A 17,177-nucleotide genomic window follows, 5' to 3' on the forward strand; every position below is an offset into this window, starting at 1 on the left:
AATTGGAAGGCTGCGCTTTCGGGTCGTCTGCGCTGGCCATGGACGAAAGCTTTCCATCTTAAGGACTTTCTCTCCTCACCTCGGATTTTCCGGCATGAAAACATGAGCACTGGTGCGAGCATTTAATTTTGTAAAAGCCGCAGCTACAACGAGGTTCTCAAGGAGGCTATGCGGCAGAAAGAGCGGTCGAAGGATGAAAGTACCACAAAGTACCTTACACTTGTTTATGTACTCATGTACTTCAACATGCAAGGCTGCGAAATAACAAAAAAATTGGCGCCTGCATCTTTCTACAGGAGGGGGGGAGGGGAACTTGAGTAAATCCATCGCTGAGTGGTGGGGATATGGCATGAATGTTGTGTCTACTCGAGTCAAGGAAAGCATTAAGTCAAGCGCCAGACAAGTAAAGACGCCCTTCACTGAATCCCGAACGCGCGCTCTGCGGCTTATATACACACCGCCCGCATTCGAGGAAGACGAGACGAGCCAAGCATGCGCAGTGGGGGTGCAGACAACGCAGACGCCAAAGTGCATCATCGTAAGACTAAGAAATGCTCCGCATTTAAAAAGTTCGCTCTAGCCGTCTGAAGCTTAAGAAACGGCAAAGTTGGTCGACGACCCACAGCACTTGCCAGCATTTCATGTGTTCTGCATAGCATCGAACCGAGCTTAGCGTGATAGACAGATTACAGTTAAAGGGACCGACTATGCATTTTTTTCAACACAAAGTTTGCCGGATTGCCTTTCCTAGTGTTCGTTGTGGCAGCAGTTAATCCCAAAAGCATGTAGTTGTTTATAAGCAGCATTTTTCGATCTGAAAGGCTCTGAATACTGATTTTCCTTTTTGTCCAGTGAGCATTCATAGTGATGGCGGTAGCCCATCTTGTGACTTGTGCATGCTGTCGTTGTGCTTTCGCAGGAGTTCCCATAACTACACTTAGCCACATTTATTCTGAGCTTTACAACTATTTTTGAAAATAACAAGCCGTTACAATGAGATCATGTGGCTTTATACACCTTCCCTGTATTTGTACTACATTGCACGTGCCTGTGTCGTGGATGGCTTGTCCCAGTCATCATTACTCTCTCAATACAGGAGCCAAGCCAAGTCACCAAAAACATCACTGCACATATGCGCAGCCGTGCCGAGCAGCAGCACACGTGATTTCTAAGACAAAATGTAGGTATAAGAACCACGCCACCCCAAAATCTTAGTGACCTGTATACTGCATGCATGGTTTCATGAGCACGCAGAAATGTTGCTCAAGAAGCGCTGACGAGCATGGGATGATTACATCATGCAAGGGCAACGCCACTTCAACACGTACTACTAACGCAGGCTTATATGTACATTTTTATGAAGTAATATCTTTTACTCTGAAGAAGCAAACAATCTTCCAATACTAACAATAAAATATTGACCATGTATACTAGTCTACGATCACGTGACAGGGTACATCGAATAATAGTTTACGACTCCAGGTGACGCCACAGGCCATTTCTCACAATTTTCAATGAATAAATAAATATCTAACTCCACTTCTCACGAGAAAAACAAGGTTGCTCTGAGACACTATGAGGGACAATCTTTCCATTCGTGCAGTCATCTCGTTTCATGTTTTGGACAGTTGTCGGTTCCTTTAAAAAATTGCCAGGTCTGCACTGAACGAGCAGCCGAGTCGCAGCGAAAGCTAGAAGAGCGCCTTTTCAGAGCCTTTTCTAAACACTCTTTGGGTAACTGCTGCAAGTACGCTTGCTGGGTACCCACTAGGCCATAATCATAATGTTTGTGTAGATGGCCAGCATTCTCTATGCTATCTTTCGTCATTCTTCGGAGAATTGTAGTATCCGCTACTCACTTGCTAGGAATCTTGTGTAATTTTTTAATTCAGTGGCTGACGACATCAAAAAATTGTGCCTGAAGGGGGTATGCACCACAGTTAATAGGTGATCAAGAACAAGTTTTCTAATGGGTTGGAACTCACTCGTTACCCAGTTTGCATGGAGCAGTGCCTGGTTGTTTTTTAATGTTTTAAAACACTTAATTACTCATATTATTGTGATTACTTCCCGACATCAAGCCTACCTAAGGCCAGTTTAGAAATGAGTTCTAAGCACTGGCGTGGCTCAGTGGTAGTATACTGGGCTGGCATGCAGCGGACCCGGGTTCGAATCCTATTGTGTCCTTCCTGTCTTTTATCTAGTTTTTTTTTTCTTCTTCTTGCGAAACTGGTTACGGACACTAGCGGCAGAGAACTACGGCGCCGCACATTACCGGTGTTCTGATCTCAACACCCTTTGCTGTAAAACTACAGCCTGTCATGAGTACGGATCCAGAGGGAGGGTGATCGCTCCCCCCACCCCCAAAACCTGTGTCAGCACCAGTCTCCCCCCCCCCCTCTTTAGGAGTGCTTGTCCACCTCTTACCACCAATTAGAATAAACGAGTGGGACCATTTTGAGCACCATAACTCTTATTTATGCTTGACGGCTTCTTCCTGCTACTAAAAACAAAATTGTCAGGACCCCCACCCCTCTGCCTCAATCCTCCTCTGCCTGCAACAGACCTAGGTCAAACCCCAAAGCCAGAATTGCGAGCACACCTGGATGTGGCCCCTCAGGGTAGAAGGGCGGGCCTTTCGTCACATAATTGTGCTCGGCTCGACTCACACCTGGCACACTTTGCTTGGCCCGCTTCCTCGCCGCGCTCGCTTCGCGTTGCCGTCGAGCATAGTCGGGATCCGATCGCCGTTTACGGTTACATTCTCGGGCCGCAGCACACCTAGCTTCGAGGTAAACGGCCTCCTCTTCGGCTGTGCGAACTTTGCACGGCCGACCCGTTGCTTCCGAATGTCTGAACCGTACCCTGGTGGTGTTGCCCGAACACGGCCGAGCAAGCGCTGGCGCGCCTCTACAGAGAACATCTGGAGCTATGAAGTAGTCATGGTTGCTAAGCGACAACTATGCCGACGTCACACCAGCTGCGCAGCATGGATAGGGTGGCTAGCATGAAAAGGTCTATTTGGCATGGAGGACAACTTTGCTGATAAACAACGGTGCGGATATCACTGTAGTTGCTGCACTCTGCCCGAACTCGATCTTGTTGGAGCATGGAGCACACCGATGACACGTAACGGTGCTGTTTGTCGTTAATGCTACTGCGGCCTTGGTCAGGTTGTTGTACAACCACAGTGGGTCGCATACCTTGCAGATGTGCCCGAAGCTCCTATCCAGGAACTCGCGCTTGAACTGCGCTGCCTTCGCCGCCGACTCGCATTGCCGCGCCGCTTCGAGATTCGTTGCTCGTTGTTTACGTTTCGCTTCGGCTTCGCGTTGCCGCTACGAGATCTGCTACTCGACATTGACGCTTCAATTCGGCTTCCCGAGCTCGGAGAATGGGGTCCGCTAGCCGCCGTTGACGTTTCCTTTCGGCTTCGCGAGCCCGAAGTTCGGGATCGGCATGCCGCCGCTCCCGTTTCGCAGCCCGAGCCTTCTCCGCGGCGCGCTGGCATTCATCGCGGCGTTGCGCAGGGGAGGTGCGCGGGCTCTTATGCCTAGTTCACACTGAAACATCCGCTTTCTACAGCGACCGGAATTCCCCTGCCGCCGAAACGCAGCGTCGTTCGCACTGGACGCACCTCGCGCCGCCGAATATGCCATCTACTACAAGGTGAACACGGGTTGGATGCGCTGTCACCCAGTTGTTGTCGCGGCTCACAAACGCTACTACAATATCCGGTGGTGTATACTTCAACGATTCTCGTACGCAAGAAGCAAGAAAAGACAGCACTGCTTACTTTGCTGGCAAGTGGCTGTCTTGTAATGCACGAAGAGCAGAAATACCACCGACGCCAGCAGCGTTGGTGGGTTTGGTTTGCTCTGCAAGACCGCAACAAGCTCGGTCACGCCAACAGCAAGCTCGGTCACCTCTTTCACGAAATACGGAGGCGAAGTAGGCACAGAGTAGGTTAAACTCCCGTTGGTTTCAACATTCAGTTACATGCACTGCGGCATAACAAGTGAGTAGGGCTTGGCGGCCATTTTTCAAAATTCCTTGACTAGCGCTCCTATTGGTCCGCGGTGACCGATTCGGCGGCAGACGCCGCAAAAATCGGTCCGAGAGCGATCGGCGCGAAGAGGTCCCTTTCGGCGGAACTCGCCGCCGCCGAACCGGATTCGGAGCACTTTCGGCGGCCGAAATGCTCAGTGTGAACGCGGCCTTACACCGTTATACACCGCCGAACTACCGTCCCCAGCGGAGTGTGCAGCTGTCTCACCACCTGTCATGCGCAGAGGGGAAGGGACCTAGAGAGGAGGGGACCCCACGGGAGGGATGGACAAAGCCCCCACCTAAATGTGTGGCAGCTTGGGCTAGTTGGTATGACATGACGTTAGTTAAAGCGCGAGAACAAAACGACGACACAGAGACAAGTGTCTTTCGTGTCCTTCTTGTCTCTGTGTCGCCGTTTTGTTCTCGCGCTATAACTATCGCCCCACCTAAAGCTGCTTGGCATATTAATAGACGCGGCGCAGTGCTCCCTACCGGTTGCCCTTCTAACCACCACCATCTAAAAAGTTCTTCCTTTAACTCACGTGCAACCTTGGATGTGGAACGCCGGAAGCAAGGCGGGCCTTCCATCGCTGATACTCCGTTAGACCGGTCAATTGTCGCTGATTTCGCTTCCATTCCGCGTCTTTCTCGCGCCTTCGCCTAGCATACTCCGGGTCCTTCCATCGTTGTCGCTTCTTGATTCTTTCACTGGCCATGTAAACGGGATCTAATCGTCGTAGACGACAACGCTCACGATCCGCTGCACGCCGAGCCTCGCGGATAGCAGCTTCTTCTTCGGCCGTGCGCTTCTTCCTCGGTTTACCCATGGCAAGCGTTGTAGGCAAACACGGCTAGCTCGGCGCCAGGTGTTCCGTGGCCAGGCCAGGCTCCGCGACTAATCCACACAACACCTACCACTTATCTCCGTCACGGACAGCAGGAAAGAAATCACTACTGCATGACAACAGCTTCGGTGCTGCCCTACTCTTCGTGGCTCGAGTTAGTTACTGTATAATGCTTTCAAGGTAGCATATACAGTACCTCTAGCTCGAGCGGGCGCGCTGCGCACTCTTTACATGTGCCCACAGAACACCTGCCACAGAACACCTGCTGCCTGCCTCTATTATGGTGGCTAGAAGTAGAGGTGCCACTGTGCCAGCACCATCCCGGCCGCGCCTTGAAAGCAGGCGTGCTGATATTTCATTCAGCCGTGGAGCGGCGCGCAAGTCGTCACCGTGATCAGTCGAGAGCGCTTGTCAGCCGCTAGTGCGGCACTTTTAGTAGCTTGCTCGTGTGCTCGCAAGCTGCAAAGTCTGCGCTTTCCCTATTTGGACTTGTTCGGGATCAATACGTGCCAATGTGACCATGCAACAGTGATGAGTAAGCAGCAAAGACACTTCTTTGCACCTGGATGCATTGCGGGATATGCTTCGGCCTGCAAACAAGGGAAGAAAGCGTCTCTCTTCTCTGCTCCCGCCGACGATGAACAACGCCAGGCTTGAGAGCGTACGATTCCTCGCGCTGGCAAACCACTGGAAAAGAACGGCTTTCTGTGCGAAACTCATTTCGACGAAATATTCATCGTCCGTAGCTACAAGCATGTTATCAACGGGTTCTTAGCGGCTTGGCAAAAAGCTGTATCTAAGGAGGGATGGTTCCTCAGTGAATCAAGTGCCGAAGGACTCCACGTCACTCTAACCAGTGCCCTTTCCATCCGGCACTATGTCAAGAAAACCTTGGGCTATAAATACTTGATGACGTCTCACCTCTGCCAAGACGCACTTAAAATCTTTTTTTTTTTTTTTTTGAATTCTGAAGCAAATGTCTGGCTCGATTGATCATCCTTCGCCGACACAACTTTTGATATCTGTGAATTGCCTCAGTTTATACAGTTCGACACAGTCCCCCTCCAGTGGAAACATACCTTCTGGAATTCCCAGCAGCCTTCTATGTCCTGTCATCCACAGTGATTCAATAAAGTTGCAGGATAACTGGATGAGCTGCGAGATTTGAGGCACCTCAATGAGGTTCATGGAATTATTATTGCTCGTGAACCCCTCCCTGACCCCACTGATCTAATTGGACGCAAAAGTGGCTACCTGATCACTTATTACGTCAGTGGCTATGTGGCCCGGAAGGTGGTGAAAAATACGAAGTGACACGAATGTAGCATGTTGTTGATTTACTCAGAATTCCAGCTTGCTTCCGGCAGAATCATGACTTCTGTACCCGTCCGAGTCCCCAAGAGACCTGTTGAAAGCTAAGGAAGATGTATTCGCCTATTGCTTCAGTTTCAACAAGTTGAAAAGTGACAGCATAACAGACCTTATATCTTGCCTGTCTATGAAGAAGTTAAATATGGTCGGCTGTGAACACCACAAATTGGAAGTGACAAATCAAATAATTAGATTCTTTACACTGACCAGAATGCATTTTCCCCTTGCTGGAGAAAATGTGCCAAATAAAAGAAGAGAAAAAAGTGAAGTGTTAACTCAGCGAACAAGGTTTTATTTTATGTTATTGAGTATTACTCATGCTCTGTTGTTTCTTGTGATTTTACTATTGTATTGTTCACATTGTTAAAAATATACCATTAACAACTAGGATGTCACTGTTTGGTTGTGTTCCACATATACAGAAATCAATTGTTTCGCGAACTGGTTGGTCACTGTACCTATGTTTGCCAATGAAATCTCAATGTGATGTGTGTATGTATGCCCATTGTATCGTCGTATATTTACTGTTCTCCTTAGTTGTCTTATTCACTTGCTTTAGCTGAGTTTCATATAACTTGCAGTCTTCTTCAACTATAATGCATATGTTGTGTTTATTTTCATGTTGTTTTTTGCTCTCGAGAAAATAAATGTCTTGCTTGTAAAGTTAAATCTTGATTTCGCAAGTCATAAAAATAACGGCTGCCGATACCTTTACGTGCATTGAAACCACGGAGAACACTGCGGCATCAAATTTTAAAACTGCACGGACTTTGTTTTGGTGTCAAGTTCACGGCAAGTCACTTGATTCTCTATCTTCTAAGCTTCGTAGCTGATATACTACGAAGTGAATTGAAAACACTAGTTTTCAGTGCCAATACGTGCTTTGCAGCGCACCGCCAGAATTGTGACAGGTGGACTTTGTTATAATCTGCAGGGTAGCGTGAAATATTTGCAACGAAAAACGACTGATGCGCGGGCGCGAAAAGGAAGCATCTCGAAAGCGACCACAGCGCCGCTGCATCCGGATGAATTCTCGCTCGCTCTCCGGTGCGCCGATGCTGACACCTCTCCTTCTAGAAACTCGCGGCCAGTGTTGCCAATTGTCTAAAAGCAAAAGTGGCTAGATAATTGTGTAAAAGTAGCTAAATATTTTCAGCATTTTGAAAACAATTTTGAGCATGTTCTCCTCATGCAACAAATTTATTGGTGGCCTTGTCATCTCAAAGATTAGAGACAGCTGTCACATTACGTTTTCTTGCAGGCAGAACATGATTTAGAAACAAAACAATGTACGCCTGTTTTAACCCCTTTAGTGTTTGCAGACTTTTTAACGCACTCGCAAATTACGAGCTGCGAATGTATGTAATATTGTAACGCGGACTGAAAGAGCGAGAAAGAAGAAGAGGGAGGACGCTCTTGGGCGATGGTGATTCGGCAGGGACGGTTGAGCGCTGGCATTTTCAGGGTAAATAAACTCATCACATACTGTCATTTTTAGCGAATTGGGCAGCCGCAAAAAACTGGGGGAACAAAATATTTCCTCGGCGAGCGGAGTTCTTCATTGGGATGGGCAAGTAGCCAGAAGCTTGGCACACCAAGTTTCAAAAAACTTCGTTGCGACTTTGTCGTCAAAATGCGAAAGAAACACGTTGAATTCCGTGACGTCATCATCGGAGATAACAGCGGGAAATTTAAAAGGAGGTCTTTTGACCGACATTTATGTCTATTAACCTTGGGCGATGGTATTAACGACAGTGGAGTTTTCAGGTTCTAAGGTATCTGCTAAACTAATTTATATTGTTGATATTTAGTGTCATTTTAACTTAACCTTTCATGCTATCATGCTTAACATGCTATCAGATGTTTTAACATACATCAACGAAATTGCGTGGTTTAAAATCAGGGAACATATAGACACCTGACACACATAACGTACATTAGAGATTTTGATTGATTGATTTGTGGGGTTTAACGTCCCAAAACCACCATTTGATTATGAGAGACGCCGTATTGGAGGGCTCCGGAAATTTTGACCACCTGGGGTTCTTTAACGTGCACCCAAATCTGAGTACACGGGCCTACAACATTTCCGCCTCCATCGGAAATGCAGCCGCCGCAGCCGAGAATCGAACCCGCGACCTGCGGGTCAGCAGCCGAGTACCTTAGCCACTAGACCACCGCGGCGGGGACATTAGAGATTTTAGCTTACCTCTGAATGTACAATGAATCGCATTGGCGAATAAAACATCATGGCTTATATTTGTATACAGGAAGCCATATATCATACGGTTAATAGTAATGATGAAAGCCTGCTTGCCAGCTTGAGAAGTGAAAAACGAATTCGCAGTACAAGTGTAAAGCCATGTCAGTGGTGCACAGAATTTTAGGATTAAATCTGCAAGTTGCAAGGCATCTTCTGCCGTTGCATAGGATGCCATCGTGCCGATTTTCGCAGCCACGTCATCTAGCAGGTTATATTCGTGGCACTTTTTTTTTTTTGTATCTCCGAAGGCCGTACGGCATTTTCAGTTACGCATTCAGTGTCCAGCCTGTAGCGACACCTGCACTTCACAATGCTTATGTCGCTCACCGTTCAATGCCGGCTGTAATGGTTAAGGACGTTCGTCACTGTTTGTTAATAGCGGACGAGAAAGGATTAACATCACCAATTGATGCGAACAAAAGAAGCTTTATATTGCACACTAGAGAAGGAAGTGGCAGGTGACACTAATGGAAACTGCTGTGCGCCTACGCCAAACGTCATACACAATGTCAAGCGCTGTTCACGGCATTCGAGAAGGGCAGCGACAGCACTGTCATGGCGAGTTCAGTGAAAGGGTTCTCGCCGTGCGCATCCTTGTAAGAACTTACTTCCTGCCAAAAACTATCGGTTCTGTTTGTACAGCACCATTTTACGTGCCGCAAGTTTTTACACTGCGTTTCGCAAGCGGACACGGCTTTCACAGAGAGGAACTGCGATGCCGATTTCGTAATTAGCTATTGTATTAGCTTCAGTGCGTGCTCTACAGAAAGGAGAGAAGTCTTTTGCAAGAACTGAATGTTTTCGGGAAGCCGTTAACGCAGCTGCTTGCATAGTTCCACGATGAAACGTCGACAGCGAAGGCGTAGCTCTTTTTCGTCGTCACTTGGAAAGGATGCGTCTCGGAGTGCGGTTTCAAACCAATGACCAAAGTACGAATTAGGGTCAAGATGCTCGTGGATATTGACCGTTAACACGTCGTATCGGGAAGTTGCTAGAGATACTTTGTTGGCTGTTGACTTCACAAGCATCACCGGATGTTCGAACAATTTCACCGGGTCTTGGTTTTCCGCTTGATATGATTTGTTGACACGCTGCACTTCAGCTACAACCCAGTCCAGCAGGAGTACGTTGCATTTGTTCTTGGGGTCACTCTACATTTAATAGAACATCATTGCCGTGTAGCAATTTTTTGTCTTTCTGTGCATTTCCAAAAACTTCCTTCAGTTCGGTCCACTAGGCAAGTGTTCTTAACTGCCGCATGTATTGACAGCCAGCGCGTCTCACAGGCTAGCGGTATGGTAAACGGAGCCTCTCCGTCGTTTAGTTCACGGTATAAGCTTTGGTACTTCAGTTTCCTTGTTGAGGAGTGAGCAAACCAACGGTGTGACTCCCTCACCAGAAATTCTATGTTTCTTGGCAAGGCAACCGACGCACGTGAAACAGCAAGTTGAAGGGAATGACAAACGCATCGCACCATAATAACATGAGCAATTTCATTTCTCAGACGTGTGTAGACGCCACTATTTACACCAGTCATGAAGTTCGCATTGTCTACTCCTATGCGAACAAGGTTTTTTGGGTTCAGACCCTTGGACCGCGATCTTTCTAAAAGCACTGAGGTGATGCTTTCAGCGTCGCACTTTTTGAGTTCTTGTAGGGTAAGGAAAGTTGAAATAACCTCAGCGTTTCACTGAGAAAAATACCTAATGGTGATGCCAAGGAGCTTCAGGACACTAATACCGGTCGACTCGTCGATCAGAACGCTGTACTTTTGGTGGCCAATATTGTCCCACAATGATTTTTTGAAGTGCGGTCCAAGGACGTTCCTTATTATATTAGTGCACTTTGTGCGGTGAATCTTGAGCTAAGAGGCAACCTGGCTATCTTGAAAAATTCGCTGGCAAGCTTCTCCGATGTGATCGATGGTGTTCATGTCACAGTGCTCAGCGACAAAAAGTGGAAGGGTTGCTTCTTCCCGCTGTACTGGGCTAGCCATTACACATGGCTTGGCATCGGATGTAGTCCCTTGCTTGGCACACATGCCACGTGTTTTGCAGACGTGGTGTGCTTCTCAATGCTCGCCTTCTTTGTCTCAATATACCATTTGCGAAATTTGCAAAAGGCCTTGAAGTGGTACGTCTTATGGAATTGTCATTAGCCACTACTTATACTTATTCTCCATAAGCCAGCAGAGCCTGAAGCGTTGTTTGTACACTTTGCTCTTGTCTGTTGTGTACGAGTTCTTATACACCTTTTCACAGGAAGGAAAGAAACACCGCCATGATGGGCTGTGCGCGGGAGTACAAAGGCTAAGGGCGCAGCGATGCCAGTGCATTTTCGAGGGGACGAGCCAATTTGCACAGCCCAAGGAGGGTTATGGTGGCGCCCAGGGAGGCGTTTATGAAAAGGTGAATAACACAACCCTTGAAGAGTATGCACACGGCGCACTCACAAAAAAGGCCGAGTGTCACAAAAGAGCGCTCGACTCGGCGCGCACCGCTGCTTGCAGAAGACGGCGTAAAACAGCGGCGCCAAATTTCCCCAGTGCCGCGGAAAAACAACCACCAAAAGCCACGAGGCAGCGCCAGGCGCCGATCAATCGTATGCGAACAGTCGGCGAAGGCACCCCCTCGCCCTTGAAGCGCCGTCACGTCGGGATTTTAGATAACCGGCGAATGATCACGAGAGAACATCACGTGACGCCGAGAATCCCAGCCACGGTTGCCAGGAGGAGACTCGGAGGTCACAATCGCATGAAAACGCTTCACGAACAAAATGCTTATAGACAGTATTACAGAACGAGACCACGTATCCATGCGCAGAGGCGGTTCTCGCGAATGCATACAGCTCCCGGCCAAACAGAGACCACGGAGAAATGACCACCGCACGGTAAAGATCCTCACAAGTTAGTGAGGAATCTTACGGTAGACCTTTCGTTCTCACCACCCTTATTATTGATGATGCACCTACAAGGATTAGAGGCCAAATTAGAGGGAAGTGGACTGTGCTTCAACCTTTCTTTCGTCAAACAAGGAAAACTAATTGAACAGGCACTACCAACATTGATGTACGCAGATGATATAGTCCTAATGGCCGACAACAAGGAATATTTGCAGAGATTGGTGGACATCTGCGGTAATGAGGGAGATAGGTTAGATTTCAGATTCAGTAAGGAAAAATCAGCAGTCATAATTTTTAATGACAATGAAGGTAGTGAGCTTAGAATACAGGAGGTCACGCTAGAGATAACAGATAAATACAAATATCTGGGCGTATGGATAAGCAATGGGGCCGACCACCTAAGAAAACACGAAATATACGTCACGACTAAAGGTTACAGGAATGCAGCGGTAATGAAAAACGCACTGTGGAATTACAGTAGGTATGATGTTGTGACAGGAATATGAAAAGGGGTCATGGTTCCTGGTCTGATGTTCGGCAATGCGGTCCTGTGCATGAGACCAGAAGTTCAAGCAAGATTAGAAATTAAGCAACGTGGAATAGGTAGGCATGCCTTAGGAGCTCACGGGAATACACCAAATCAGGGAGTGTAGGGTGATATGGTATGGACATCATTTGAGGGCAGGGAAGCTAGCAGCAAGATAAAATTTCAGAAGCGATTGAGAGAAATGGGGGAGGAGCGTTGGGCTAGGAAGGTATTCAGCTACTTGTACATGAAGAATGTCGATACAAAATGGAGGAAGGGAACCAGAAAATTGACGGGTAAATACTTAGAAAACAGCAGGGGGCCAAAAAAAAAACAAGAATTATCCGTTAAAAAGAAGGTGAAGGAAGCTGAGACCAATCTGTGGAGAATTGGCATGATTAAGAAGACCGCACTAGAGATCTATCGAACATTTAAGCAGGAAATTGCCAAGGAAAGGATCTATGTTAATACTCGGGGTAGTTCTCTAGTGTTTGAGGCTAGGACAGGATTATTGCGAACCAAGACATATCGGGCCGAATACAAAGGGGTAGACACGGTATGCAGTGCATGCGGAGAGGAGGAGAAAACTACCAAACACTTGATAATGTTCATGTCAAGACTTTGACATGAACCAACCCAATCGCCTTTTCGCCACGTCGATCAACCATGGTAGCCCTGATGAAATCGGCGGGTAACGATACACGTTACGCTCTAAATCGAGATATTTTGCTTTTGTAGAAAGTTATTACACGCGGCACAAACACTCGCCTCTGGTCCTCATTCATCACCTTACTCAGGTACGACTTAACTGGCTTAACCAAATGGTTAAGTAAGGTGATGTACGAGAACCAGCGCATGCGCAATGCGTGCGCTACTCACCAGAATCTCGAGTCTCGCATATGCCCAAGTATTTTGCAAACATCACTTACAAATTCAGACGGATTGCCTGTAAAGTCCGTTCGGAACTTGCACGTCGCACCAGAACTTTCAGGCAGTCGCATCACATGGCCCTTCACCCGGCGAGCCTTTACGTCAACCAACTGCGTTTTATCGGCGGCTAAGCGCGCCGCTCTCCGAGCTGCGTCAGTCAGCCGCCTCTGTTCGATACGGCGAGCACGTTCTATTTCTGTTTCCGCAGCTCGTTGCATCCTCCTGGTTTCATTCCGTCGTCGATCCGCGGCTCTGGCACGAGGTGGCGAACAAGACAACGAGCTATCAATTGGATGCACTCGCCTGGCCGCTTCGTACTGGCGACGCTTTTCGAGGCGTGCCGCTCGTTCTTCTTCCGTCTCTTCGGCTCGTTTTCTCCGCTTCTTTTCGTTCCGACGACGAAGCCTGGCTTCTTTCAGTCTCTCCGACTCACTTTTCATATCTGTCGACATATCCGACGGAGCTGCCCCGTCCATATATGCAACACCGGCTCCTCTGTTGGTGCAACCAGGTGCAACGCGTTCGATTTTCGGCTTGCCTGACGTCACGCGAGATGGCGCGGCGAGCGGCGCTGCCGGCTGCGGCGGTTGTTAGGCAACGGCTCAGCACGGGGTGCGGCCACCGGCCACGGCGAGAATAGGACGAGCAACGTAGCGCTCGCTACAAAAAAACGGGGGAAAAGCTGCCAGCGCTCATGCGTCACGCACACTCTCTCACTATGCATTGCAGGCGTCTTGTACCACGCTAACTCCGCAGCTCCGTAAGAAGCGAAGCCAGCCGCAGTGCGCGTGGAAGCTCTGCATTCTCACGATCTCTACAAACGGAGGGGCCAGGGGACTTCTGACGGAGGACGGCAGCTATGCTGGAGGCATAGGCGTATCTATTGCAGGTGGGGGAAGGACGGAGCCCTTTACTTTCGACAGTGGTCACTTCCGGCAGCACACTTGGAAAACACCAACGGAGGAGCAGTTTTACCTCTACACAGTAATAAGCTGAAGGTCGCATAACAGTTCAGCTGTGGAAATTGTCTCCCATGTATCATGACTATGCACTGTAGGTTCTCTTCAGTATGGGTCGCCTATGCAACTCTTGGGTGCTTTACGCTACAGCATTGCAGAAAGGGCTACCCGAGCAGGGGTTTGTAACATTTGTGAACTCTGTCATCATTTTACCCTGGAAGGCGCCCAGAATAGCACCAATTATGTGGAATATCAAGGTTTTTAAGAGCATTGACACCATGGTCAAAGAAGCAAATTCCAGGCTAACGGACTCACAAGCAGACTCCCTCAGACTCTGATCAAGTCGGGAGTCTGAGTGAGCATTGTTTAGGTATGTTTGAGTCCGAGCCAATCCGGTTCAAAAACATTTGAGTGAGGGCGAGTCCGGCTCGGGAAAATGAAGAGCATGAACGAGCCCTGCGCACAAAATGCCTTTTGTGAGCGAGTCTGAGCAAGCTTCACAAGTTTTGCCGACCTATGTATCCTGGTGAAAAAGTTTTTACACGTCAGCGCTACGTACAGCGTGCTTTGCACATGTACAGACAAGCTCACATTTTCTGCTACTCGAACAACTCCGGACAGTCAGGTTTAATTTGCATACCTGTGAGTACATGAGTACACTACAACATCATAACTGGATGCCTGGTACTGCATCCAGGTCCACAAGTGCTCCCCATACCTACTGTATTGACTGAACTGTCTCTTGAAAATTTTACTGGGTTGTTCTTTTTCAATTTCATTAATTGTGCATACACATCATGACTTCTATGCTTGTGCTTCAGCATGTGACTGAAGCGAACAGTTTGTTGTGCAGTCATATGAAGATCAAGGGCCTTGAAAAGGAGTACCTGACACGTGCGACATTCTTCTCTGGCAACATCAGTGGGAAACACAAAGTAGTACTGACGAGACAACATGGACGTTGGCAAGGGGAGGTGCAACAGAAGCACTTGCCTCCTCAAGCCACACCAGCATTTTTCGCCTCTTCCAATTGTGATGCAACACGGGTTTGCGCGCCTCAAGACAAAACTTACCTACGTTCATGTGTGGGAATGTTACGCAGATGAGGCAGTTGATGGGTAGTGCGAGCATGTTCTGGTCGTTTGAGAAATATGCCATTATGTTGACTAAATTGCAACAGTTTCGAGTGTGCAGACAAAGCACCCAAAGGTGTTTTAACGAGACGGAAGAAGCATGCCTAAGCGCACAATTAAGAACACCAATAAAGCATCCTCCGTGGGTGAGCCAGCTCCGATACCCCAAGCGCTGTTGATGCCCAGGGTATGGTGGCTGGCAACCCCTACTGTGGTCAGGTGACAGAACAGCCTGTCACACCTAGTGGCGACTTACCAGGTGCACTTTTCGGAGCGTGGTTGATGGCAACATTTTGGCACCCATTAACTGCGCCACACACAACATGCCGCTAATGGGTGCTTCATAGTGTTATTAATGGGTGCTCAGGGAAGTGTTATTTTGCCATTGCTGTTTCTTATACACATTTTTGACTTCCCCAAAATAAATATTCCATCACACATACGCATTTTTGCAGACGACTAACGACCATCTTCAAGTCCTCCATAGGGATCTTGAACTGGTTTCTCTTTTGGTACTACACTTGGCTTATAAAGCTTAGCATTTCCAAACATAAAATCATGTTATAGCCACAGGTGTAGTACACCTACATATTTAGAGCTCAAAATAGCACTAATGTCTTGCATGACACGCAGTAAAAACATCTTGGTGTTTATCTAGCATCTACCCTTTTGAGCTCAACTCATAGTGCAGAAGCTTGCACGAATGCCGCCAGATCAACAGGTGACATGCATATCCACAAACTAGCTTACCTAACATTTGTACAGCTTCGTCTGAGCGAGCAGCATGCCTCCCCATCGTAAATATCTAATTGAAAAATTCAAATCTATACAAAATGAGCCTGTACATTTAATTTTATGTTTTTACGACAATAACTAAAGCATTATAACTAAATCAGTATTTTATTCAGTATCTAAATCAGTATCATTATAGCTATCAGTATTATAACTAAATCAGTATATCAATAACTAAAGCAGTATCCGGGAAAAAGGGAGCAATATGAAGCTGCGACTGTGTGGCTTTCCCTCCTCCTTAGCCATGTAATTTTTGCATGCATGTCTGAAATAAAGACTCAGACTTCACAATTGAAATTCGACTTAACAGTTTCTCTCGCATGATCGTCGAGACACTGCCCTGCTATCACTGTTTCATAAATGCATCTATACCACAGTGTCATTTCACAACGTGGTGCCACATCAACCCAACATTCGTGACTAAATCATTAAAAAAAATTACAGCATGACAATTTACTGGCACAAAACACTACTAAAAAAATTTTAGAAATAAACTCCAGAGCTTGTCGACTGGGTGCTATTGCCCTGCAGTTGACGGACCAGCCATGGTGGGGTGTTGCACCCCCTTAAGGGGCCCTGAAACACTTTATCAAGTAACCATGGAATGAATTCACTGGAAGAGCTTATTGTCTCACGAATTCAATGCTGCGAAAATTTTATGAACCCATTCAGTGCGAGTGCAGTTGCAAAGGTTTGTCGCATGCTGCAATTGCATTCTCTCTTCACTCGTCCCAATGATAGCGCTGAAAGCTAAGCAGGAAGGGATGGCAGGACCACAGAAAAACGTCACGCGTGCTTTGCGACCTTGAGCACTTTTTTTTTTCTTCGAATGCGCGGCTTTTTCAGTGTGATCGCGTGCGCATGCACGGGCAAGTAGCGGCTTCTTGCGGTGATCTCTGCAACAAGCAAGCACGCCATGTTCAAATCAGCCAATGGCTGATAGATGGGTCGTTGACGTGTGATTTTCGGGCATATAACGTGATTTGTCGAGAGAAGAGAAAACAATTTTTAGCTGACTTTGATAATTTATTGTGAATTCCAGGCCGCGTGCTGTGCTATATTTTCTCGCGTGTTGTTGGGAGCCTCTCCTTCCGATCGGCAGCGTTTTCTGACCATGCTCAAAAACTGTTGCAGGGCCCCTTTAAAAAATTAACATGTGCCCCCCCCCCCCCCCCCCCCCCCCCGACTTTAAGCCTTAGGCAGAAGTGGGGCAAAAGCTACGCACAGTGTAAGGGCACCGCGTGCAAATGCGCCAGTAGTTGCTAGCCAGCGCGAGGCGATGTCTTAGCTAAGTGGAGTCCCACCTGTGATGGAAAGATTGTCTTCGACTTTAACAGGTAACCTCAGGGTCAAAATTTCCGGAGCCCTCCACTACGGCGTCTCTCATAATCAAATGGTGATTTTGGG

The 17,177-nt window shown here is 47.7% G+C and overlaps 2 protein-coding genes across 8 annotated transcripts in view; one reads left to right on the top strand and one right to left on the bottom strand.

Moving 5' to 3' along the window:
- The window catches only part of LOC119164514 (uncharacterized), a 232,378-nt gene extending 218,629 nt beyond the window's left edge, over positions 1-13,749 (bottom strand). For 3 of the 7 annotated variants that reach the window (XM_075871964.1, XM_075871965.1, XM_075871963.1), the window contains exon 1: positions 12,886-13,684. In XM_075871964.1, the coding sequence (XP_075728079.1) occupies positions 12,886-13,362 (477 nt within the window). In that variant the 5' untranslated portion in view covers positions 13,363-13,684. Of the gene's footprint in view, positions 1-4,592; positions 5,201-12,885 lie in introns of those variants that run through there. The other 4 variants (XR_012885648.1, XM_075871968.1, XM_075871966.1 and 1 more) reach the window with 4 other exon arrangements.
- Positions 1-17,177, top strand: part of LOC119165450 (uncharacterized) — a 181,706-nt gene that overhangs the window by 106,809 nt on the left and 57,720 nt on the right. The window lies entirely within an intron of this gene.

Source organism: Rhipicephalus microplus, chromosome 8, assembly GCF_043290135.1.
Source record: "Rhipicephalus microplus isolate Deutch F79 chromosome 8, USDA_Rmic, whole genome shotgun sequence".
Lineage (NCBI taxonomy): Eukaryota > Metazoa > Arthropoda > Arachnida > Ixodida > Ixodidae > Rhipicephalus > Rhipicephalus microplus.